Genomic DNA, 26,079 nt, shown 5'->3' with positions numbered 1-26,079 from the left:
GAAGCACCGGCTCTTTGCCCGGTAAAGGGGTACAATATGAAATATGCACCGCCGAATAATGCCACGGCTCCTTGTCAGGACACGATTTCCACAAAAATTGGTGGATACGAAGACCGAAAAGAAAAGTTGGTATTCATAGCCTTGCAGCATGCTATAATTACAGATAAATACAATATTAATCGGTGGCAAGAAATACAAGTAACGAAGTAATATATATATATATATATATATATATATATATATATATATATATATATATATATATATATATATATATATATATATATATATATATATATATTATAGTCATATCATAAGAAGCCAACAAACACTGACACCAAGGACAACATAGGGGAAATTACTTGTGCTTAATAAATGCAATAAAGAAACGATAAAGTAATGGAAATTAAAGTGGATGAAAAAACAACTTGCCGCAGGTGGGAACATATATATATATCCAACTCATATTTTGAAATCAATGTGGAGCGAAGCTTTCAATCGTGAAGCGGTTAACTAAATGTTACAAAAGTGCTCGTCTTCTGCAGTGCGTTTTTCTGCACAGCGATTACGTACGTGCCTGTCCGGAAAAACAATCAGGAAGAAGAAAACACCACCACGTGACCCACATGATTCACGCGACCGTATATAACAACGTCTTGAGGACGTGCCCACTTTTCATGACGTCATCTCCGGGATCAGCTCGGCTTACTATTGCACTACATCAGAACATTTGCGACAAACCTCGGAGATAAAGGCGTAAAACTCTTCGCTTTAGTAAAGGAATGATGCGTTTGAAGGCGTGTGTTTGTTGCAGTGGTGATGTTTATGTACTGTTCCTCATTTCACTGCGTATTTCCGCGGAGAACAGTGCCCGCCACAGGCAGATGTACAATATAGTACAAACTTGATTGCATACAAGTTGGTTTATTATATGAGTGCTGTCCCGTGTTTGAGCTATTCGGCCAGACAGCAACAAACAACAGCAGCATCAGCCATGGTCAGCAAAGTCCCAAAGGGCTCGCCTTCAAAGCTCGGATTTAATACGCCTATAGTTTGGACGCTTGTCGAAATAAACAGCAGAACGGCTCATCTGCTGTAACAGCAGTTGGTATGTTATGCTTCTTGAATAATTCATAACTGCTAGGTCACCGCCTATGTACGACACAGCATACAAGGCGAATGTTGCAACGAGAACACATTCGAGGAAGCAATGCTCAGATATGCGCAGCGCGCATCCGAACCTTACTGTGTAGGTTCAAGAAGGCGTGCGCGCATCACACTGTGTGCTCCGTCCACCTCAAAGACAGCATAAACTCAGTCCACATTGGGTCAAATCGCTTTACGGCGTCTCGAAGAATTCTTTCTAACGTAGAAGTCGTCGCGCCGTACTGACTAGACTGCGCGATCTCTAAAACAACCACCAGCAACGGCAGCTGCACGCCTACCATGGTATACAACATTAGCCCAAGCCAACATGGCGGCGGAATCAGCTTGATCATAGAGGGCACTACATACGCTACGCAAGTATGGTGGCCCACCGGATAAAATGGTACGTACCGATACACCAGAAGCGGTAGATGCAAGCGCGTCGCTAGTGGCGATGTCTCATGTCGCTGTGTTCAAGTGCACGGCGTTAAAAATGATCTTATGTGCGCTTATTTTTCCGAAGAGAGAGAGAAAAAAAAGAACGTTGAGTGAGAACATACTTGTAATTGATACGTCAACGTCCGCACGTTTACGTAAGCGTACAAGTAGCGCATAGGCGCCGTTCAATGTTATCCGCGCTTCGGCTGAACACAGCATGTGTAGAAATCGCTACTTTCTTGCATTTCTATCATATTCGGGTTTGCTTCACGCGTGGTAGCATAACTCAGTGATACCGCAAGAGACGCTCAGGAAAAACACTGCCGGCCTCAGTCGCCAGGCTAAGACCACCTGTTGCTACCATCCGACACCGGTGCCACCTCTAGCCGCGCTGCTACTCTCCCTGCACAATGTAGTTCACTTTTAGATCAAATATTCGTGTGGTATTGTGGCATTTATTAACGTTGAATTGTGGCACGAAGGCCTAGGGACTATTTTCTACGCGTATACGTCTGCCTCGAGCCGCATATAAGGCACTTTGTTTCCTTTAAATTTAAAAGAAATGTTCCAGTTATTTTTCCTACAACTTCGATGTTTCCTTTAAATGAGAACCTTTCAATTGTAGTGTGCAGGCAAATTTATGCACCATGATATATGCCTCTAGCTTCACAACTTTCATATTTATGAGTGACCGCGCTTTATTAATAGGCTACACATAAACGACGGTGAAATGTCGAACGCAGCTGGGCAGCTCGAGGCAAATTCGTGAGCGTTGACATTCCACACCTGGAGAAGGAGGATTGATATTTGGTTAAACCTTCAAACGCGGGAAAATAACATATACGTGCATTACTTTCACTAAGTTAGCAATACGAACGAAAAAAAGAAATAAAGATAGCAGATGACTAGATACGCTAATACGCTAAGTTCAACCTTTATATGAGACACTTGCCTTTGTTGTAACAATGATGAAGTGGCAATTTTAGCCAATAATAATCGTGCAGAACCTCAAGGAGAGAACTCCAGAAAGAGTAAATGGGGTGAACGCAGCAGTCAATGCGCACGAAGAACGATAAAATGTAGTACTTACGTATACTTGAACATGCGTACAAGATGCAGCAAAACGCAATTGGACACTTTCTATAAAATGCCAGACTGGGTGATTATTTCTCCACTCGGAACGCCTTAAATTGACAGGCTAACGAGACAGGCAACTGAAGTGGACTCGTTTTAGTGAGCGCGAAATAAGCGGGAAAAAAACTGAGAAAAGGAGAAGAGATGAGAAATCTTACGCAGGCCATCAGCCGAGCGCAAGTCTCCACCTGCGCTCAGCGCTTTGTCACGATTCACAGAAAGGAAGTAAGAGAACACGAGGGAAGAAACCAGAAGGAAGGTGCGTCGAATGAGGAAGGAACGCGCGCAGTCATTTACACCAGAACGGACGTGATCCCAATTCTCCCAGAGGACTCCAGCAAAACCGCGTCTCGCCGCAGACGCGAAAGACGCTCTTCCGGGGAAAAAAAAAACAGAAGTAATGTAACCGCGAGAATGACACAACCGCGGGAGTGTGTAATACTTATTATCTTCCGCAAGGTGGCAAATGGCAAATATTTGAGCGGCGGAGGCCTAGCCTGTCGTGTGGAGGCGTGTAGAAGGAAAGCGGTGACAGAAGGGGCATGCGGGATGAGCAACAACGGGATGCCAAGAGCGAAGGGTGTAGCCGTGGGGGTTCAGCGTAATGCCGCAAATACGGTGCTGTCGGCGGCGAGGAGAAGGGCGCAGGCGGCACTGTGAAAGTGTCGAAGCCGCGGCTGGAAACGAAGCGTTCTCTCTCTCGCTCGCTCGCCAGTGCGCGCGCGACAAGGCGGGGGTGGGCGGACCGCGCGCGCGCTGGCACCGTGTGTCTGGGAGCCCGTCAAATCAGTGCCGCTAACAAGGACACATCGCCGCTACGAACGAGCCCTCGCCCCGCGAGACCTGCGCATGCCTGCGCCGCGGCGGACACAAAAGGCAAACGACAGACAGCGCCGCCGCATCAATATCAATGGGGCGGCACCACGACCCGGCGTGGCGATGCATGCGCATAGCACACTGGGCTCGCACCACTACGCTCGGCGTGGAAGCCGTGCCACGTGCGCGCATAGCCATGGATATAGGGTCAAAGAAAGGAGATCACCAGCTTTTATCTGGTGCCCGCTGATCCTCCTTCCACGCCCCCCCCCCTCCCCCCCTCCTCCGTCTCCTCCCTGTTCTTTTTTCTCCGTCTCCGATCTGTCATGTACTTTCCTAGGTGATGCAGTCGCCTGCACACACTGAGATGCGACATTTGCTCCTTTGAAACGGCAATGGGAGAAAGAAGTTACGACATCAGGCTGTCTCTAGTGTGTGTGGTGGTTTGGGACTCGTAGGAGGACATTCTGCGACCGGAACGTAGAAACAGTTGCCCGCTGTGTATAGGAGGAAAATCGTTGCAAAACAAAATGGGCGGTGAAGAGAGAAAGAGAAAAACAATAACGGTTCGTGATACACGCTCGTGAACTGAAAAATATAAGCTCATCATCGATTCCGTTTGATTTTATGCATTGTCCGTCCCGCGCATTTGACTCTACCGCTGACATCTGCAGCGAGACGGGGTCATTTTCCCGTGGCCAAACTACCATGGCCGCTGAAACGGCGTGGCGCGATGGCGGCCCGCACCACTTCTGAAATCTGAAGATGGCGGCCCGCACCACTTCTGAAATCTGAATCTGAGGAAGCATTACTGGACTCAAACACTCGTCAAGAGAACCGAGTGAAAGAAACGAAAACACTGCACCGGTTGAGTCTTAAAACGTAAAGCGTCAGCCTTGCGTTGAGAACTGCCAAGTTACTTCAGTGGTGTCTTATACTATGGGTAGTTCAGTCACTCGCTATACGAACCTGCTTTCTAACACGAACGCGTTGAGAGGAAACGAAAACCTTAAACTTGCATTTCGAAGGGAAAGAGCTCCGCCGACAATGCGAGTGACCCGTACAATGGAAGCTCCGAATAAACACAACAAATCACTCGAGAAAGCTTTCGCCGACGACAAGGGTAGCCAGGTCAATCCGCATGCTTTGCCATACCCAGAGTGATTCAGATTTCCGCGCCGCACACTCGGCATGCAAATCGACGGGCAGTCGCTCCTGTTTACGAGAGAGGTCGGTCCTTTGAAAAGCGTCTTTCGGCATATCTTGCACCGAAAGAACTCTTCGACGAAGACGCAAAGCGAGAGAGAAAGGGGAGGGCGCCGAGACTGAAGTTCACGGGGAGCCCCTTAGCGCGTGCCTCGCTTCTCAGACGGGACGCCCGCACTCCGGCTGCGGCCGGAAGAAGGAGCGCGCGTTGTCTGTTTGGAGACCGCTGCCCGGGCGTCTCTGCGGGCCCGCGAGGCAAAGCCGTATTTATGAATCGCCGAATCAGCGCTGATCAAAACAAACGGCTCCCGCGAGACGGCGTTCACACACCGGCGTGGCCTGCCGTCCCGTCCCTTAACCAAGAGAAGCGCCGATTTTAAAGAGAGAAGGACGGCCAGCGAGGAGACGGGCGCAGGAGCGCACGAGCCGAGCGAGCCACAAAGAAGCCAGCCAGCGAGCGCCGAGTGAATCATGGTTCTCGAGCTCGCACCGCCGTGCGGCCGCTGGCGGTGGTAAACAAAGAAGAAATAAAAAATGCCGGCCGAGATAGAAACAGCGATAACGCGTGTCAGGCGACGCGCTGCTGGCATGTTCCTGTCGACGCGGCTCCCTTTCCCGCACCGTGTCGTTATTCCCTTTGCTCTCTAGAACCTCATTCAAGTTTAGCATTTCTTTTCCTCTAGCTTTCAAGTTTTGCTTCGCTGTCTCTTCACTTTCGACCTGCATCGTTTACCGCAGTGCTAACGCTGCGATATGTTCTGCGTCTTCCTTAGTTTTTCCCTTTTTTTTTCTGCACTATGCAGCAACCGCTCCTCAAGACGCCGTATTGGAAGGCTGTCGATTTGTTTTGACCACCTTCAGTTCTTAAACATGCATCTACATCAAAGTGCATGGACCTTTGCCATTCCATCACAACGAGGCGGAAATTGCCGAGTGCGGCACTGGCGACCTTGTTCCCTGTAGCAGAGAGAGAGAGAGATAGCAAAGAGAGGAAAGGCAAGGAGGTCAACCAGACGAGCGTCCGGTTTGCTACCCTACACTGGGGAAGGGAAAGGGGGAACAGAAAGAGGAAAGCGGGATAGAAAGAACACTGTCTGTGCACGCAGCAAAGTGCTTGGAAATCAGTCAAGTCAAAGCAAGTACTCTGTCGATAGGTTCATAGCTGGTGATGCACGTTGAAGGTACCAGTGAAGACCAAAGATCCGGTGGGCGTCGGCAGTACGTTGCAGTGCGTGGCAGTATCTCTTTAAGCTAAACCCCAGCCGTTCTGACTTCAGTGCGAATATAATGATGCGGGAGAGCCATGATGCTTACTCAAGAGTTGCAAGTACTGAATTGAGAGCATCTGGCACTTGCATTGCACTTCGTGCTGACGGAGTGTGCAGGTTATTTAAGAGTATTCGAAGGGTATCCATCAGAGACCGGAGCATCATAACGACTTGCCGGTCTTCTTCAGGCAATTCAGGCAATTCTTCAGGCAATTCAGGAACTCGCGCTGTTCGCTCTACAGCCGTGCGCATCTGTATCACTTGACGTGGCTCCGGCTCCGGTTGTGGCATCAGCTGCGCCATCGCCTCCGGTTGTGGCATCGGCTGCGGTATCGCCTCCGGCTGTGGCATCGGCTGCGGCATCAGCTGTGGCTTCGGTTGTGACTTCCGCTGTTGTTCTGGCTTTGGCTGTTGCTTTAGTAGTGAGGACCAAGTTGTATTGTTCTCCGCCATGGCCTTGTCCGATTTAGATTGAATTGCCCCAGGCCTACGGGGCAGAGGAGGAGGTGATGTCGGATGGGGCGTACTCTTCATAGAGGTACCAGCGTTCTTTGAAGTCCGGCTGCGTCGGGAGCATCGCTTTCTAACGGCCGCAACAGCTTCACGACGAGACGAATGGTCTCTCACCATCTGCTTCAAGATCGCCTTTTCCTTCTTAATTTTGGCACAGTCCATCGAGGAAGCATCATGGGACCCAAGGCAATCGGTGCATTTGAGAACCGTGGCTGCACAAGAGTGTGCAGCGTAGGGCTCGCTGCAGCGTGAGCAAACTCTCGTGTTCTCGCACACGGCACTCACGTGTCCCAGCCTCATACAATTGCGGCATTGCAGTGGCCTTGGGATGAATGGTCGCACAGGTTGTCTAAAGTGGTCCACCTTGACGTGCGAAGGGAGAGTCTCGTGCTTGAATATAATTTTCACACAGCGGGATGTGCCGAGGCGATACACATGTGTTATGACGACGCCATCAACGGCAGGCTTCACTAGGATCGGCGAGTCGGCGCTGGAGATGGAGACGTCCACGTCGTAGATGACACCAGTAGATGATCCACTGTTCTGGGGGATATACGAGTGGAGCTCAACGCCACCTAGTTCTGTAACTGTAGTCAAATTTCTCAGCGCAGTCTCATGTGTGACGTCGATAGCCAACACATTTTTTCGTGTGTTGACTCTAACGTCTGCTATCTGATTTGGCGCCACCGCTTCAAGTTGCACCGATACGGACTGTCTGTTGAGTCACCTCAGGTTGTCGGTAGCGAGTTCTGGTACAAATAGAATCGTACTGACTGTGGTATTCTGAGTTGGCCCTGCCGTTGGCATGCTCGAAGACATGGATGCCCTGGTGGTGTGTCTTCGTTTCGCCTTGCGGCTCCGCACAAGCTCGGAGGCTTCATCTGAGAAGTCCTCACTGCTGAGCGAGTAGACGCTGGTGTCATCGCAGTCGGTGTCGCTCTGGAGGCCGGTCCGCTTCCTAGACGCAGCCGCCGCTGAAGTCGCCATTGCCGGCAGAGGCACGGGGACGTCAACTTGCATCCGCGCCACGACGACTCTCCAAAGATGTACGCAGAAATAAGGAAAAGACAGCTGAGCTAGAGAAATAGGGCTCTGTTCCCTGTAGCAAAACACCGTAAAATTTACGTACTGTCTCAGCGCTGTCCGGCATTCCCAACAACTTTTTTTATATATGCGTATGTGCTTTCGGTTTCCGATACATTCGACATACAAGTACACTGTCTCTGATGGAAGAGGCGCAAGCTTTTGCTTTTAAGAAGCTGCACTAAAGCAATCGTTTACGTCTGCCTGATTTTGTCGCATTGAATTCATGAAACTGCACTTTCGTAAGTTAGCTACCATGCACGTTTCATCTTTACTTTTCGACAGTTATATGATAAGAAGAATATTACCTACAACTAATATTATGAGAAAACACAAGGGGACTAGCAAGTGTCAATTTTGATTGTATGGCGCCGAAAGCTAGGATGAAGAACGTTTGTTGTAAAATATTAAGGGGTAGAAAGTGCGGATCTATGAGTTTTCTAGACCAGCTGCTTATTTCTGCCAGTAAGCGAAATAAAAGAAAACTGTTATGTTCGAAATACATCGTGTTCTTTCTAGATGCTAGAATAACGAAGACTTTTTGTCAGCCCCGGGTATCAGTGATGAAAAACGCGAAAATGAGTCGCTGAGCCACAGGTCCTGTCTCATAAACAAAAGCAAGTGATTCTTAGTTTTGCGTTCGCCAACTTTAACAATGTTGTGGCTACTGAGCGGTGCATGTGCAATAGACACCGTGCCTTTCGCTCTTTCTCTCGCCAAATCGCCTTCCCACGCCAGCCCTGAGCAGTCGCTTCGTAATCTGTATCCCCGTCTACTTTTCCTACAGCCACAAACGAGCCACGATAAACAGGCGGCTGCTCTTCAGTCGTTCTTTTTTTTTCTTTCCTCTGTGTTCGGCATTCGTCGAGGGCAATAAAAGTACCGCCTTTCCAAGTTTTCGCCGACCAGCCACCAGCGCACCACCAAAGCGCACTTCTCATCAGAGTCCTTTTATTTTTCTAACCTTCGACCCCCCTCCCCCCCCTTCCACCGCCTACATGAGCAGAGCGGTACGACGCATATATACACGACAGAGTGCGCGCGGTGCGCGTACGTTTATACCCGGTATATATTCGAGCTCTCCGGCCCCGTCCGGAGAACACCTATAGATTGAAACCGTACACGAACGACACGCCAAGTGGCGACCGCGGCTTCTGGACGCCCATGGCCATGTGCCATGCAAACCCTTTTCGCGGCGGTGTATTGGTGGGGATCCCGACGGCACGCGCTGTAATCACCGGTGGGAAACTCGTAAAAAAGTTGCAGTTTGCGCGCGGCTCGCGTTTGCTGTGCCATCCGTATTGAATCCCGCGACGTGATAGCGCAGGCCCGCTGCGAACACGTTACGGACGTAGGCATCGAGAGACGGGTGACGCCATCTGAATGTGCCGCCTTCGTCCGGCCCTCCTTTTACGGTTACGCCGCATCGTGCAAGCGCGTGTATAGGCAGCGCGTGCACCTACTCTCGTCGTTTCAGTTGCTCCCATGACGAAAGCGGCGCCCTGAAAACGCTCCGTGCTGTGGTGTGGCGCTGTGCGTGTCCGTATTTGTGCCAATAATTCCCTAGTACCACCGAACACTGAGGTATATTACACAGGCAGTTAAAAAACGCGAGCACTTAAAGCCACTTATGTGAGCGACACTGGGTGAGTGAATCTAGATTCTCAACTTCCCATCGCTGTCCCTATTTCGTTCAAAGTTCTAGCAAAACCAAACTCAACGATGCTTTATCACGTAGTATTGTATGCTTAATCTAATCAAGCTATATGATAGCCATGTCGTGTTAAAGCACTGGCAACGAGTGAGTTTGCTTTTGAGCTTTAGTTTCTTCATTTTCTTCTTTAAAGCGAAGCTTTCTTGGCCTTTTCTCTCGCTAGTAGTTCGTGAACGAATTCCTTTCCCGCTAGTAGTCAGGTTTTGAACTCAAGTTAGTTGTATTATGTGTACCAACATATGCTCAAGTTTCTTTTTTTTTTCTATTGTGTTAGGGTGCGGATTGCTTGATTCTTTATTTATGTTTTTCAACAAATAGTGCCACTCTAGTCTGTTTCATTTGTTGTGCCTAATTAGAGATAGAACTTTGCTTATGTGATTGATTTTGATTATGACTTTACTGATTTCTGTGAAGTAGGACCAAAAATACTTTTTAAGGATGTTGATCCCTTTTATTTTACAGCGAATTAGTATCAGTGCAGCATCTGACACCGAGAAACAAACAATGCAGCTGGAACGACATCAGTGTGACCAATCTATTGCTGCGATTCCCGCGTGAGCCAAAGTTAACTGCCTGGAATAAGCTTATTCTGCTCGCTAAGTGAACGCAAATTACTAGATAGGCATTTTTGAAATGAGTATGTGCTCGCTACTGCGAAGCTCAGTGAAACTTCGAGGATAGCAGCAGTAGAAATTGCAGAACACAGACACAGAAAGGAACGTACGGAGCAGCTACGTCCACATCTGTTCCTTCCTTTCGTTGCCTGTGTTCTACTATTTCTGCTGCTACTATCCTCGAAGAATGAACCAACTAGCTCAGTTAAACACCTCTTTGATCAGGCAAGCTTACAGAATACGGTTTCTTTCACCCAAAACGTGAGGGGAATTGACATACCACGTTATCCCTCCTCCCCTCCCCCTCCCCCCTTATCGAATAACAGGGGCCGCAATACCAGATTACCCGCCGTGGTTGCTCAGTGGCTATCGTGTTGGGCTGCTGAGCACGACGTCGCGGGATCGAATCCCGGCCACGGCGGCCGCATTTCGATGGGGGCGAAATGCGAAAACACCCGTGTGCTTAGATTTAGGTGCACGTTGAAGAACCCCAGGTGGTCGAAATTTCCGGAGTCCTCCACTACGGCGTGCCTCATAAGTGGTTTTGGCACGTAAAACCCCATAATTTCATTTTTTAATACCAAATTCAAGGCTGAGCAAAACGCAGACTGCAAATTGTCGTAACATACATCCCCCGGTAAAAAAGCAGTGGTCGCCTCCATACCGCACGCCCCCGTCGGACCCGCCCGGCTGACTAAGGGTCCATAGGCCGGGCCAAGAGAAAGAGCAGGTTGGAGGAAGCAAAGAAGACAAAGTAGGAAGTGTCCCCCACCCAAGTCTAAGCAGTCCCGGAAGCGATTGGTTTCCATTCATCTTCCTTTTTTTCCCAATTTTCGCCTCTCACGTTCCCCTTCTTCTTTTCCCTTCCGTGTCCCACCCGCGTCGAAACTACCCGCGGCATTAGGGCCCTTCTCACCTTGGTGCTTATATTTTCTTGCTCGTTCGCGCTCTCCTTTTTCTCTTAGCTCTCCCGCGTTTATCTCTTACAATTTTTTTTTAAGTAAATGTTCGCCGAGCGTGTAGGCATACAGTGCGTTAATAACAATTAGCCGGGTGACCGCCGCGCGCACGCTACGTGGGGAAAAGGGGGAAGCGTAGCTGCGCGCTGTATCTGCTTTTCGTATTTCTCTCGCGGGCCACTTCCCTTCCTGTCACTCCTGTTCCCCGCCTCCCCTCGTGGCTCCCCCATCGGGAAGCCATTCCGCGCTTTCACGGCGTTTAACACGGCAGCCAGCGTGCCAGCGCGCACTTTCCTATATTCCTCATCACCCCTCCTTCTTATCTCTGGCGAGATCCTCCTTCGTCGCATATCTGGCGTCCCCCGTTCGCGCGCTCTCCTCTTCTTCCCCGATGCCTAGGCGAGACCCTTCGCGAGCCTACATTTCATCTTTTGCCGCTCGTTTCCCACTCGCCGGTGCTAATTAGGAACGCGCGTGCAACGCGCCAACAACCCAAAGATGGGGAGGGCCTCCGCGAGCTCGAAACCCCGGTCCCTGGCGTCCCTAGACATCCCCCAATTCTCTCTTCCCCTTATTTCTAGCCTTTTCCTTCCCATTCCTCTGGTTATATTCGTTTCCTATCTTTTTTATTCTCTCTTCCTCTTTATTTTTTTGTCCCTCCAGCGAACTTGCTGCTTCTTATCGCTTCCGCTATTGCTGGTGGTTTAGTCACTGTTGTCAAACTTTCATTTTTTTTTTCACACTTTCCCTCCACAGCTCACATTAAATTTCCCATCCTCCACGTGTTATTTTTCGTTAAGGTTGCCCTCATACGCCACAATTTTAGTATTATAAATTTTGTCTCACCCCTATACGAGTTATCCTTATTCTTGTTTCGCGTCCGCAGCATCTCAGGCGTTGTATCTTTTTCCTTCTTTTGTCAATCTATCTAGCGCCGGAGAAGTTCCTTAGGGACCTGTAAGAATTTCAGTAATTTTTTTCTTACCTTTGCTGGCGTCGCCTTGTTCTTATTTTACTTTTATTCCCTGCGCCCATTTGCCTTGCTTTTATTTTTCACACGAAGTTCAAACGTTCTTGAGCATCGTTTTCCTTTTTTTTCTTTATTTTTATTATTTCCAACAAGGCGCCGCAGACTTCGTTTCGTTATGTATATTTTTTTTTTGCCATACGACCACAGCGGCAATCTCCCCTTCTTCTCGCTTCATTTTTCCATAAGTGCAACTCCTTCTATTTAATGCTCCCTAATTTTCCTCCTTCCCCCAACTCATCGTCCGACTCCCCACGTGAAACGCTTTCTTTATTTAGCCATCCCTCTCACTCGCTCTCTCTTCCATTCTTTTCTCTTCTGTATTTCCGATCCGTAGTCCGCTCACACCTCTCCTTCATTTTAAAATCTCACTGATGAAGAAGCGCTAGTGAGGAACAAAGCCGTCGTCATTTCTCTTTCTCAAGTTCTCTTTAATATCGTTCTTCTCGTGTACTTTTTTCTCTCTCTCTCTCTCCCTTTGTTTCTCTCACTCAGTGTATCACATATCCTGCGCGCACTTCGTCAGTTTTTCGCCGCTTCCTCCAGCAGTTCAAGGCCTACTTCTCGCGAGCCGAGTACACGCCCTGCGGTGGTTAAAACGTTCAAAATACAGAATAATAAAGAAGGAGGATGGGCCAAGAAATAAAAGAAACTCACGCCCGACAGCCACACAGCCGGGCACGCACGCTTTCTCTATTACGACTCGGGTGGCGCGACGACATTCCAGCAAAACGTCGTCGCCTGCAGCAGACGCCAACATTATTCCCTGGAGGTAGCCCGCGCTGAAGCCGCAAAACATTGGCCGAGCACAATTTCGCTCCGCTGCCATCTTCCAGCGGGGATGACAAATTTTTAATGATTTCGGGGGCGCGTAAGGAAAAGGAAAACCAGTGGCTAGAGAGAGAGGGGGAAGGAGATGATTAACGCGCTCGGCGAGCGAAACAAAAAGTGGGACGTACGACCGCGGGCACGACGAGTCTTCGAAACAAACGCGGCATAAGATGAAAAGCGTGCGAGTCAGTCAGGAAGCGCGCCGATAATAAGAAGCAGAAGCGGTCGCTTTCGAAAACGAAGCTTTAGCTCGGTGACGAAATTGGTCTCGCTTCAGGTGAAGGAGCGGTGTGGAAAATAGGGGATAATTTAATTAACTAAGCAGCGCTATGTAGAAAGGCAAGCGGCCAACAGACTGGTTAGGGGCAATTTGTTTTTCTCCTTGTATATTTTATGGTTCATGCGCACGAGGATTCCTTAAAAATTCGGCCAACTTTTACGCCCCGTGGGCGCATAGTTGACAGCAGAATAAGACGCGGTAGAATAGGAATTCACAGAAAACTAGCAAACGCTAACAAAAAATCGCTAGAGGAAGCACTTAAACGGAGAATGTTCGAGTCAGAAATGAAGTAAGGAAATTTCCATGTCTGGTGGTACGAATAAGCGAATCGCAGAAAATCTAAGAACAAAACACTTCGCAGTCAGGAAATGACCAAAAACACGGTGTAAAACGTTACCTCAAGAACAGTTCTTAAGATTTTCAATTATTGTAACCAAAACAATTAAAAATTAGTGCACTATGTTGCAAGCAATAACAGGATAATGTTGTAAAGTCTAACAAAACACGTGTTTTGGTTGGACGAACTAGAACTTGACTTAGACAAACAGTGTCTTGTACTGACACGCCTCTGAACTCATCATCATCATCATCATCATCATCATCATCATCATCATCATATTTTATGTCCATTGCAGGACGAAGGCCTCTCCCTGCTATCTCCAATTACCCCTGTCCTGCGCCAACCGATTCCAACCAGCGCCCGTGAATTTCCTAATTTCATCCCTCCACCTCGTCTTCTGCCGTCCTCGACTGCGTTTCCCTTCTCTTGGTACCCATTTTGTAACCCTATGGTCCGACGGTTGTCAAACCTGCGCATTACATGACCTGCCCACCTCCATTTTTTTTCTTAATGTCCATTAGTATATCGGCTATACCCATTTGCTCTCTGATCCAAACCGCTCTCTTTCTGTCTCTTAACGCTATGCTTAGCATTCTTCGTTCCATCACTCTTTGCGTGGTCCTTAACTTGTTCTCAAGCTTCTTTGTAAATCTCCATGTCTCTGCCCCATATATCAGCCCCGGTAAAATACACTGATTGTACACCTTCCTTTTCAATGATAATCTTAAGCTTCCGATCACGAGCTGACAATGTCTGCCGTATGCGATACAACCCATTTTTATTCTTCTATGAATTCCCTTCTCATGATCAGGGTTCCCTGTGATTAGTTGACCTAGGTAAACGTACTCCTTCACAGATTCTAGAGGCTGACTGGCAATCCTGAACTCTTGTTCCTTTGCCCGGCTATTCATCATTATCTTTGTCTTCTTAATGTTAATCTTTAACCTCACTCTTTCACTCTCTCTCTGTTAAGGTCCTCAATCATTTGTTGTAACTCGTCTGCAATGTTGCTGAATAGAACAATGTCATCAGCAAACCGAAGGTTGCTGACATATTCGCCGTCAATCTACTCCTAAGCCTTCCCTGTTTAATAGCTTGAATACTTTGAACATATGTTGGTGCACATAACACAAGTGACTTGAGTTCATCCCCTATCTACTAAAGGGAAAAGAACGGGTCGCCGAACTACTAGCGGGAAAGAAGGCCAAGAAAGATTCGCTTCAAAAAAAGAAAATCAACAAACCGAAGCTCGAAATGAAACTTTCGGTTCGGCTTTGTTACTCACATACTCATTTAGAGGTGATGCACGCTTTACGGGACACATTTCTGATGGTAGTTGGGTAGTAAACCTTACGCATATGGGGAAGGCATGAAACTTTAGCGCCTGCTATCCCCTACTCAATCCTATAAAGCAACACTACACACAAATGTAAAAACGATAAATCCGGCAGGTAAAAATAAGGACGCAGCCGAAGTGGAGTACGTGAAATACCTTGTGCGCGCTGCAGGCGGTGCACGGGCGCTAAGGTACAGAAATGGACGCATCCAAATGCACAGGTTACATTTACCGTGCATTAGTAAGCTTGCATCTCTGACACAACTAGCGGTCGTCTTACGGTCAAATTTTAATGCGATAGCTTGAACGACCCGTGTCGCAGAAAGTACGGCGTCGGCGTCCCGCGTCCAACGTCGACTAGCTTTCCGCGAAATATAATTCCAAACCATGCGTGCTATACGGCACTAAAGTTCGTCTTCTAGCACTAAAGTAGCTCAGACCTTTCCTTACATTCTTTATAAAACTATTCCTCGGAATTTTGAGAATGACGGCCCACAAACGAATTTAATGAAACAAAACACCTACAGCGCATGTCTTTTATGTTGCCAGCTTCAGCACTCAAGCAACATACTTCTCTTGTAGGAGAAATACAGCGTCTGCACACATGTCTATACTGATGGCTCAACTACATCAACCAGTTCCGGTGGCGCTGTAGTTATACCAAAAATGGGAATAACCAAGCGATTCAAGACTTCCTCGATCACTGCGTCTACAGTTGCAGAGCTCGCGGCTCTCCGCGACGCGCTTCATGTTATAAATGCTGAAAGTACTCTAAAATGGGCAGGCTTCTGCTATTCAAGGCCGGCCTTGCAATGTGTGCAGTCGTTTCTCCGAAATGGAACTCACGATCAGCTCGCGTGCGAAATCGTGGAAGTTGTCGACCACTTGAGAGAAAAAGGCCATGGTATCGTATTTCAATAGGTACCAGGTTACTGCGGTATCATTGGGAATGATGACGCAGATAGGGCAGCTCGGACGTCAAACAAAGAATACCACTGCATCGCATTCCTCTCTCAAGGACCGACGCAGCGAGACAACTTCGCATTCTAGCACACACGCTCTCCTTAGCAGAGTGGAATACCGCACATACAAGGCGCACCAGACTGCACAGACTAAACCCTTCACTGCAACTCAGACCTCCGGGTGGACACGAACCGTCTCTTCTGTGTCGGCTGTGGCTGGGAGTTGCCTTCACGAAAGCTTACTCAGCACTAATTGGAATGGCTGATAGTCCTGCATGTGATGTTTGCGGAAGCGAGGAAAACATTGACCACTTATTGTGTAACTGTCCTCAATTTCAAGCGCAAAGACCATTTTTGTCCAACACATTGAGAAAACTAGATGATCGTCCTCTGAGTGAACGGGCAGTACTAGAGCACCGTCCCCACCGATCATCGGCTCAGAAGTCAGTGATAGCACTTTTGTACTTTCTGAGAACGTCTGGTTAGCACGAGAGGCTTTGACTCAATCACTGCCTGTGCACGTCTCTATACTCCCTCTCTTTCCCTTCTCTCGTTTCCGTCTTCCTTCCCCCAGCGTAGGGTAGCCAACCAGTCTCTTGACTGGTTAACATCCCTGCCTTCCTTATATTCCTCTCTCTCTGTCTCTCTCTCTCAGACTGAAATATTTAAAATACGAAACAATAAAAGAAGATTAGGCCACGCAAGAGGCCGCGTTTCTACCAGAAAGCTCGCCTTCGTGTATAGCGTTTGCCGCCAGCGTTTCTCGGTAAGCATTAGGGTTACATAAGCTGCAGTTGCCGGGAAGCGTGTGAAGCAGTCAAGTATCTTTGAATGCTTATATCTGGCACGTACGTGTGTCGAACTGGAGGCCATAGCCGAGAAAGCATGAAATTCCTGCAACAAATTGCACACTTTTGGGCGTTATAACTCCTGATGAGCACCAGAATGACTTTAATAAATTATGCCTACAACGGTATAGTGAGCTCTCTCAAACGCGACCATTCCTGCTCAGATCGACAAATTTACTGCCAAGCTACGCCTCTCTGAACGCCGCGTGCGAAGCTAGATTTAGCTCCGATTGTGCCATGCTTGGCGCGACAACGTCTGCGCCAGCAACACATGCATGAAAGAGTAAGGGCTTCTTTCCTCTGCGCAATGACACCCAAAGTAAAGTGGACGACACCTGTTCCGCATTAAAAAGCGTATATGCTTACCTCATGATACATCTAGCAGAGGTCCTACGGTGTAATCTCGTAATCGTGCTTGATCCCTATTCAAAGGTGGTGGGTGCGAATTTGCATCCCTCTGTGTCACTGCCCGAGTCTCTTTACGTCATTTCTTGACGAACGCAGGGACGCTGTAGCCGAGCAAGCATGGAATTCCTGCCACAAATTGCACACTTATAGGCCTTATAACTCCTGATGAGCACCGGCTTTAGTTGCATGGGTTATGTCTACAATGGCTGAGTGAGCTCATTCGAAAGCGACTGCTCCGGCTCGGATCGACAAACGTACTGCCCAGCTATGCCTCTCTGAACGCCGGGCTATAGGCTAAACTTAGCCCCGATTCCGTAATCCGTGGTGCGACAACGGCGATATCTGAGCAGGCGACACATGCATGATCAAGTAAACGCTTCTTTCTTCTACCTAACAATACAGCAGTAAAGCACGTGGATAGTATGCTTGCAAAGATATAAGCCATAATGCTATAACATGTTTTTTGTTTCATGTGGTTTGGCCACCTGGCCTCCTCCAACCGATTTTAAAGTGGTCTCGAGTGAGAAATAAATAAATAAGTCCATCGCAGAAGAAGCAACGCAATGTTGAGGAAGGCCTCATCAGTTAGGTCATTGCCTTCACGAGCTCGATTTGAATGGAAACCTTGAAGAGTTCTTTTTCGTTTCCCTTTTTTTCTTTTTTTTCTTTTCTTTTGCAATTTCGCAGGTTCTTCTCACTTCTCGGAATGATTCTCGCTCTGGTTGCCAGTGTCATCGGTAAATTGCTGTCCTTTCTTTCTTTGTATTATTCTTTTTTAACGTCACCTCAGCATGCCTAGCGTCACTGTTGACAATAATCTAGATTTTAAAAGTAAATATGTTCAGGTATTATTTTCTGTTGTACTGCCACCCACAAACAATACGTGAAATAATAAAAATAAATAAAATACCAGATATTTAATGCTGTATTTCAAGCAAAAGATGCAATTTCGCCTTCTTCTAGAGAACACAGTGTGCAGCACTTTACAACCAAGCGTCCTATCGAACTGAATTTTGGTTCGAGTCAATTTGTGCTACCTGATACTTGTGTTATTTATCATAAAAAATGACGAAACACAGAAATATAGAAGAAAAACTTGAACATACCGGACAGTGAGCACAGGACGAAGAGCGCTGTCCACTGCGTTGGTGTTTCTTTCTGTATCTCTATCTTACGTCGTTTTCGCGATAAAAACATTTGCCTCTGCCATACTAATGTGTTCTCCTACTTTAAGCAAAATAGACTTACTTTGATGTCTGATCTAATTTGTTCTATCGAGGATTCATTTGTCAGCGGTAGCATTGCGTGAGTTGCCTTAAAATCGTGTTGTCTCGTGGTATAGAAACTCGCGGTATGCGATCGTTGCCTCGGGTGTTGTTACTACACAAAAGCCAAAAGTGCCGGGACAAGCACAACCGCCTCGCAATTATGCGAACCTATAGTTGCAGGGCGGTGAAGAAACCGCGAAGAATATTTGAGGTATAGTTATCTATAGAACAGTGTCAGCTAGCAACCTCGAATGCATTTGTGAGCATGGAAGATTGTTTGGTGGTTCTGTGGAATTTTTCATCAGATTTCTTCTTTCGCTGCAGTGTCTTCGGTGGCTTCGAACAAGATTCTGCATGCGAAAGAGGAGCAAGCCTTAAGCATTCCAGAGTGGCCTTCCGTCGGCGAGGAAAAACCGCAGCAACTCGAGGACTTGCCTCTATATCAGCCGACAGTTGCAGACCCTCTGGACTTGATCAAGCATCCGCCAACGACAGTTTCAGCTCCGTACATTGAGCCTGTTCCCATAAACAACGAGTATAGAAAGGTGTACAAAGTACGAGGAGACTACGATATCAGAATGAAGGACGTTAATAAAAGAGCCAAGGAAAGAAAAAAACAAGACGACCTCGATAAAAATTTGCCTGGCGAAGGCGCAACAGACTCGACGAATTCAACTGCATCGAATGATGACAAGGATTCTCGACTTCAGACGCGCCGTATTCCCGGCTTGAAGCGACCTCCCAGACCTCACAGTAGGGAACGATATGACGTAGGTCGCAGGAACATGCCGAGGCCTTCATCGGACCCGGATCGTCGCCACCATAGGCGGGATCCTGGTTATGAGCCCGAGCCGGGGTCACTTCCAAGCACATCGTCGAGAAGACCCATGCGGCAACCAGGCGACAATGGTGTGCTGTGGAGCGCACGGCGAGGTGCGCGGACGCCCAACAGGCGTCGAGGAGCGGCGGGGCGCATCACCACGCCCGCCAAGCCCGCCGATACGTGGCCCCCATTCTCGATTGAATTAAAACATGGCGTGAAGATTTTGTCTGAGCCGGGTTCGAGGCCCCAGCAAGGGCCGCTTCCGAAGCATGAGACACCGTCATTGCTGCCACGAGAGGCGTCCGAGGGCGCAGGCACACAACAAGGAACGGATGTCAAGGACGATCCGATATCTGTGCACATGACGGAAGCGTTTGCCCAAGAACCGCTCATGCCTTACGATAAAGTTGTAGATGAAGACACCACGGAAGCGGTAGATGTGAGCCGACTCGTTCAAGAGAATGCCTTTGACTTCAGGCTGCGCGAACTCGAGAAGCAGCAAGAGCTGGCCGAATCAAAAACGCTTTTGAACGATGGCGACGAGCCAGACCCGAGCTTAAGTCCTGTAGAAGAATATTCGAATGAAGAACGCGACGAAGAAAACAATGTGAGCCTGATTGGGCAACAACCGATAATTACTTCGCCTCTGGTGCCCCAGAAGCCAAGCGCTACAGCCGAGGGTGACCAGATAGTGGAAATCGAGGACTTGGGCTTCGAGCTCGCACCAAAAAAGAACGCCTCTTCGTCACAGGGACGGCTGTTGGTCCCCATCGTGGACGATTCCTTCGAGACGGACGAACTTGCCAATGCTACACTGAACGCGACCATACAGACTCCACTAGATGGCGATGTTATCGACGACGAACTCGCCAACCTTACTCTGACAGATGCCAAGATGAAGCGCCGCAAGTACTCGATTGCATTGCGCAATCGGCTTGCGAACGAAACACTTTACAACGACTGGTCGAACACCACTAGTTCGTCAGGAGCAAGACTAACCAGGCAGTCTGTGGAGCCGAACCTGGACATGGAAAACCGGAACACCTCAAACAAGTTAATCTCAGGCTCTTCTGTACAAGTTCGGTCTGGAAAAAGAAGAAACAGTCGCAGAGGCATGGCAAATGTGAAGTCCACGAACGATACTCTAAAGGTCAGCAGGACGAATGGCACAGACGCAAGCAGGGCGGTATTAACTACAATTGCACCGAAAATAATTCAAGATGTACGCACTACAAAGCTTGTGATGACAAACGGTACCCGAAAATTGAGGAGAAAGAAAGTCATAAGCGTTAACAGGACAGTGCTAACTACAATGCCTCCAATTAAAATTCAAGATGACGGCGCTAAAAGGCTTATGATGGCGAACCGTACCAAACAAGTCAAGAGAGAGAAGGTTAAATGCGGAAACAGGACAGGACTCACTACAATGCCTCCAATAAAACTTCGAAGTGTAGGTGCGACAAAGCTTAAGCTGGAGAACAATCTTGGCAAAGTCACAAGAAAGAATGTTACTGGTGAAAATAACACACTGGTACATACACGGTCCCGAATCGAAGCTCATGGTGCAGGAAGAAGGAAAGGACGCGACAATTCAAACACAACTTGGTTATCATGGGCTGCGAGGACAAGCAAGAGCACAAGAAAGGTATGGGGAACGCAAGCTACTACGGCAAAAAGTAAAGATGTACTTCCCAAGGAAACAACATTTTCATGGAGCAATATTTACTCTGACCCGGTGAACGAAACAGAAGGTAGCCATTCGAGCAACTGCACGATGATTTTGCCCAAAAATCACCCGCCCCTTACGCATCAAGCTGACGCCAGCCACGTCATCTCGCAATGGAAATATTTCGAAGATAATGTGCGATCCCTACTGCCAAACGAGACGACGACTCCTCAAGAACTGCGCAATACTGTTACTACACTTAGAAATTATATTATACAGAGCAGTCTTCCACGCTGGAGCATCGACTCCGACTACTTTAGAAAAGCCGGAGTGCTCATAAGTCTGTTTCCCCAGTCAAAGAGGGGAGTCCCCGTCAATTTCCTCTTTTACTCTCGCAACAGCTCCATAACTCCGATTACACTGCAAAGTGACGCGAAATCTCTTCAAGCTGTTTCCCTTTACCCAGACAGCAAACTGCAAGTAATCTTCCACGACTTTGACCAAGGCGCCTCGGAGCGCTGGGTGAAACAACTCAAGGACGCTCTCTTGAAAGAGGTGAGTGCCGTGAGTAGCGTAGAATATTTTAGTGCCGCCAGTTATGTCAAGCGACAGGCGCGCTCAGAGAAACTCTCGCATCCCCCGAAAATGGATGCACCCGAGGTATATATATATATATATATATATATATATATATATATATATATATATATATATATATATATATATATATATATATATATATATATATATATATATATATATATATATATATATATATATATATATATATATATATATATGCTCTTTAAGAAAACACCTTCATCCATTAAGGTTTGATTGATATTTGAAAAAGTACCCTTTGAGAAGATTATTCATAAACTTCGACACCCACTCTGGCTATCTCTGTCCTTTCCGTTGTTTCGGTACAACTCGCATGTACGTAACTTGCGCTACAACTCGCATGTTTAAAGAACCAGAAACGCCTCCTTGTGCGGAAGGTATTCGCGCCGAACACCGCGATCTCTACGCTTTCTTTCTTTTTCTTTTTTTGCTTGGGTTTCCGCGTGACATAACTTAAGATTGACATTCAACGTAAGCGTGTAACTCTGCTGTAATTTGGGATGGGTTCTTCTTCTCCTCCTCCTTCTTCTACCTTCATGGCACTTACCACTGCGGGCTGTGCCAGGAAAGGATGTTCACATGAATTACTTAGTAAATTTAATTTATAAAAGGATGGCTCTTTAGCGTACGCTTGTGTGCGGGAACGTCGGAATCGATGTGAAGAGGGACGGTGCCAACCTACGTTCCTGGAAATCACTGCAGAACGCGCTATTTTCGTTTCATTGTTTTATTATGGCCAGTACTGCGTTGTTTCCATCTCTAACGAAGAAAATTTTATCTTTTGCGTTTCACGCGAAGTCATGTAGGAATGTATCATGAACTTACGCACATTTGAATCATCGTACTCCTTCACGCGCAGCACGGTGATTCACTAGAAATTTACGGGACAATTAACGGTTGCACGCGCATTACCAAAAAGTGTCCTTAAGATGCTAACCAATCTACGGTGCCTCAATGCGCTTTACAGGTGCCCTTCCGGCATCAAGCGCGTAGCTTCTGTTTTCCCTTACTGCCTTTTTTTCGTTATTTTTTTGGGGTGGGGGGAGGGGGAGAGAACATTGTTTGTTAACGCATAGGGCGCGCACGTGCGTGCAGGGCAATTGCAACCACGTTCTGGTTGTGGGCTGGCGTCAAGCTGCGTCTCGAAACTACTGGACGGCCGTGGCCAACTCGCGACCCGTGGGACGCAAGCTAGCGTGCCTGCTGCGGCGGCTGAGAGACGAGCGGGGCCTGCGGCTGAGCAACGTGCACCTTGTGGGGCTCGGACTGGGAGCGCACGTGGCCCGATACGCCGCCGTCTCGGTCATCCACAAGCTGTGCGAGAGGGTCGGCCGCGTCACAGGCGAGTTGTGCCGGGCGCCAATCGCGTAGAGCTTCGCAGCCGCACAGAGTGATTCGTTCGCCAACCACTGACTTTCCTCTCGTATCCCGCTTTGGTTTAAGACATTCATATAGTTAACGCACTAAAGTGCGTTCCACAGACCTAACCCTTACCACCTGTCCTGACCCATTTCAGTGGCGGCGATTAAAGGAAATGCCCTAAAGGCCAAACTACACGTACGCTTGCCGGCGCGTGAGAGCCATGGCGCCCAAGCGCCTCGCGCATGCGCAGATGGTGGAGGACAGATCGTACGCGCCGAAGCGCAGCGCGAACCCAGGTATATTCTCCTGACAAATATCGGTGCTTCGGCTACCTCACAAAAACACGAAACGATGTCTGTACCAAGGCGAAAACAGTGAGGCAAGTGGGTGCGCGCTGGCGCGCGTCTTGTAGGTTCAAACCGTCATTACTGGCGAGGCGTGGCAAACGCAACGCACGTGGACGCGAGCTTTGGCGCGCCGGCACACGTGCATGTAGTTCGGCTTTAAGCGGCGACTCTGCAGTGGGAACGTGAAAGTGGGCAAAAAAAAATTAACAGCATGTGTTCGTGGACGCGAAACGAGGGTTAAATTCAAGCTAGGAGGGTCTCCAATTCGGTAGAGGAAAATAATAAATATTATGCAAGTCGCAAACTCCACAATTTTGGCAAGCGACGTGCCAGTATTTTCAAAACCAAAGTGCGCTTGTGGCTAGCATTAATTAAATTTTTCGCTTAAGGCTAACCCCTCCTCATTAACGCGGCTCCGGTATTCCTTGTAGTTGGTGCCGATCAATTTTCTTTCTCCCACAGTACACCGTGGGAGAAGACTTCTGCAAGCCTATTTTTCCTTTCCCTTCATGTATTTCATTTTTCTTATTTTTTTAGTGAACCTCGTAATAAGCTGGCAAGGTCCTAATAAAAAACAACTGAAGAGTCAATATTGCTTCAGGCTAAATGTTCCTACGAAGCAGCTTAGCAGAATACCAGAAGCAAGTGCAAGGGCAGAATGCGCTGTAAAACAGAATTGTTGAGAGCAATGCCGTAGTAATAATGACTGGCATTGCAACACAAGTGCACAAAAAGCAATAGGCCTCAGGAAATGTCACTCGGGCTCTTTAAGAAAGTGAGAAAACACGCCTACGTCACTCGCCAGAATGTTTATGCATTGCTACAGGATTACGCGTCAAGCAATATTTCTTGGAAAAAGAAGTTGTATTCAAGGAAAAAGTGAGCACACAGACCTCCTGTCACTTTTCACAAAAGAGCCCTAGAGCCTAAATACACCAAGTAATAAGAGTTCACTATTATAAGCACTAAGCTCCTTTCTGTCCAAAAAAGCAAAGACACTATCACATTTAGGATGGCGGTGATGCCAAGTCGCTGTGACCGACGTCCAGGGTGACTAGAACGGTACGCCTTTTCATGTGCTGTGTCAGTATGGAAGCTGCTATCTTGGAATGAATGTTCTAGATACTTGATACAGAGGTTGATAAAAACGAAGCTAAGTGCCCATACATATAAAATAAAACGTTAACATCTATAGTGATCTCAAACAGTGTTCTCTTAAATACCTCGTGCATTCTGTAACGTGTCCGTTTCAGGCTCTTGTCCTGCGGGAACTTGTCGGCGGAGCTCGCATTAGTCTTCTCCTTCAAATGAGAAAAGAAAGCAATCTTCCAGGGCAGGAACGAAGCAAGAAATACCTTTCAAAAGAACACTATAAGAGTCTATTAGGATAGCTTGTTTTCACGGTGTTTCATTGAAAGAAAACTTGCCAAAAAATGAAGACAGGTAAGAAACGAGCTAGAAGAGCTTTTTTGCTGGGAATGAGCACAAGCTTTATTTTGGTTGATATTGTTCCTCGTCAAAAAACAGCGATTCGCCGCTGTTATAAGTTGAATTGCTGAGCTACACGTAGCCATTCTGCCGCATATTTCGGCTGCAATCCCAGCGCCAAGCGCTGTAACCCAAAATTTCACTAGACTCGGTATTCAGAAAACTCACATACGCTATAATTGTCCTTAAGAGCAGGTCCCATGAAATCGCGATGTCCGACATGTTATTAGCGAACGGGGCGGCATTTGCTGCGGAAAAGCTTCGCGAATTTCTTTCCATTGTCTAAATTCGCAAAGCGGAGCATGCGCTCTTAACAACATGAGTTGAGCAATCATGTTAGCACATATCAAACTAAACAAAGCTGCTTATCAACGACAAACAATTCTTACAAACGAAAAGCTTTGTGAATTAGACGCCACGTCTTGCGACCTGAAAAAAAGAAAACGCATATTTAAATACGAGGGCTGTTCAATGTAGGCTGAGACTGATGCTCTGAAATCTTTATATCCGAAAATTATTTATCGGCACGTTTTACTCTCCCCGGTGAGTGAAACGCGCGCGTCTATCGGTCCTACCAATTCCATATCACATGAAAAAAAGTCAACTTTATTGTCTTAACTATTCTTCTTAACTAACATATTCCATGTCAAAACAATGTCACTTTTACCCGGTCCCCGAAGCACTGCAACAGCCCCCTTACTAGCGCTACAGTACGGACGTGGCACTCTCCAACTTCTTTGCATACCTCACAGCCCGGTGTCGAACTGAGCCGCAACTGCATGAACCGAAAGAGATCTCCTCTAGCGGCAGTTGTGTCCTTCATAATACGAGTAAGTTATGCTCAGCTTGAATGTCATACTTGTAGCCCCTATAGAGACTGCAGACACGGAGGGTCGACGATGTCATCAGAACTAGCGCGCGTTAAAACTGCACCGATGAGCGCATCACGCGGTCTGGTGCGCGCAGGCTTGGACGTGTCGGCTCCACTCTTCGAAGAATTTGGAGAGACGTTGAACGCGGCAGCGGCCGAGTACGTGGATCTCATTCACACCAGTGCGGACTTCGTTGGCGGCCTTCGAGGACAGATAGCGGCGACCGGCCACGTGGACTACTACACCTCCGGCGTCTTCTCACCGAAGAGCTGCATCTTGTCTAGGAAGGGTGAGCGATGTGCGCGCGATAAGATGGCGAGTGAGGGGCGCTACAGCGCCTGCGCTCGGAAAAATTATGGAACCATATGAGGTCAATATAGGAAAGACCACAAAAGATGCACATACCCTCACACGGGATAGAAACGGCAACAGCTTAGAAAGGAATGACGCACTGTTGTACCTGAGGAGGGTTATTAGCGATAAATTCGGCAGAAAATAAGAAAGGTACTCCCAGCTCAGGCAAGTACATCAACAAAGGACCCGGAGTATCAAACATTTAACGTAGCGAACTATAAAAATTCAGAAAGAAATGTCCGAAATAGTACAGCAGCAGGAACGTATGAAATATCAGTACAGCTGATGCAAGCTGGGTCCGAAGAGCAAATCACAGCTGACTAGTGCTGCCCAGTAAGCGTCTAAAACAATAGAA

At 47.7% G+C, this 26,079-nt stretch overlaps 1 protein-coding gene across 1 annotated transcript in view; it reads left to right on the top strand.

The window, feature by feature from the left end:
- LOC135910131 (uncharacterized) overlaps positions 1-26,079 on the top strand; it is a 36,588-nt gene that overhangs the window by 4,486 nt on the left and 6,023 nt on the right. The window contains exons 2-5 of the mRNA XM_065442175.1: positions 17,611-17,660; positions 18,516-21,235; positions 22,397-22,643; positions 25,465-25,659. Of these exons, the coding sequence (XP_065298247.1) occupies positions 17,630-17,660; positions 18,516-21,235; positions 22,397-22,643; positions 25,465-25,659 (3,193 nt within the window). The 5' untranslated portion in view covers positions 17,611-17,629. The remainder of the gene's footprint in view (positions 1-17,610; positions 17,661-18,515; positions 21,236-22,396; positions 22,644-25,464; positions 25,660-26,079) is intronic.

This window comes from Dermacentor albipictus, chromosome 1 (genome assembly GCF_038994185.2).
Source record: "Dermacentor albipictus isolate Rhodes 1998 colony chromosome 1, USDA_Dalb.pri_finalv2, whole genome shotgun sequence".
Taxonomy (NCBI): Eukaryota; Metazoa; Arthropoda; class Arachnida; order Ixodida; family Ixodidae; genus Dermacentor; species Dermacentor albipictus.
This window is presented reverse-complemented; position numbering and strand designations above follow the sequence as displayed.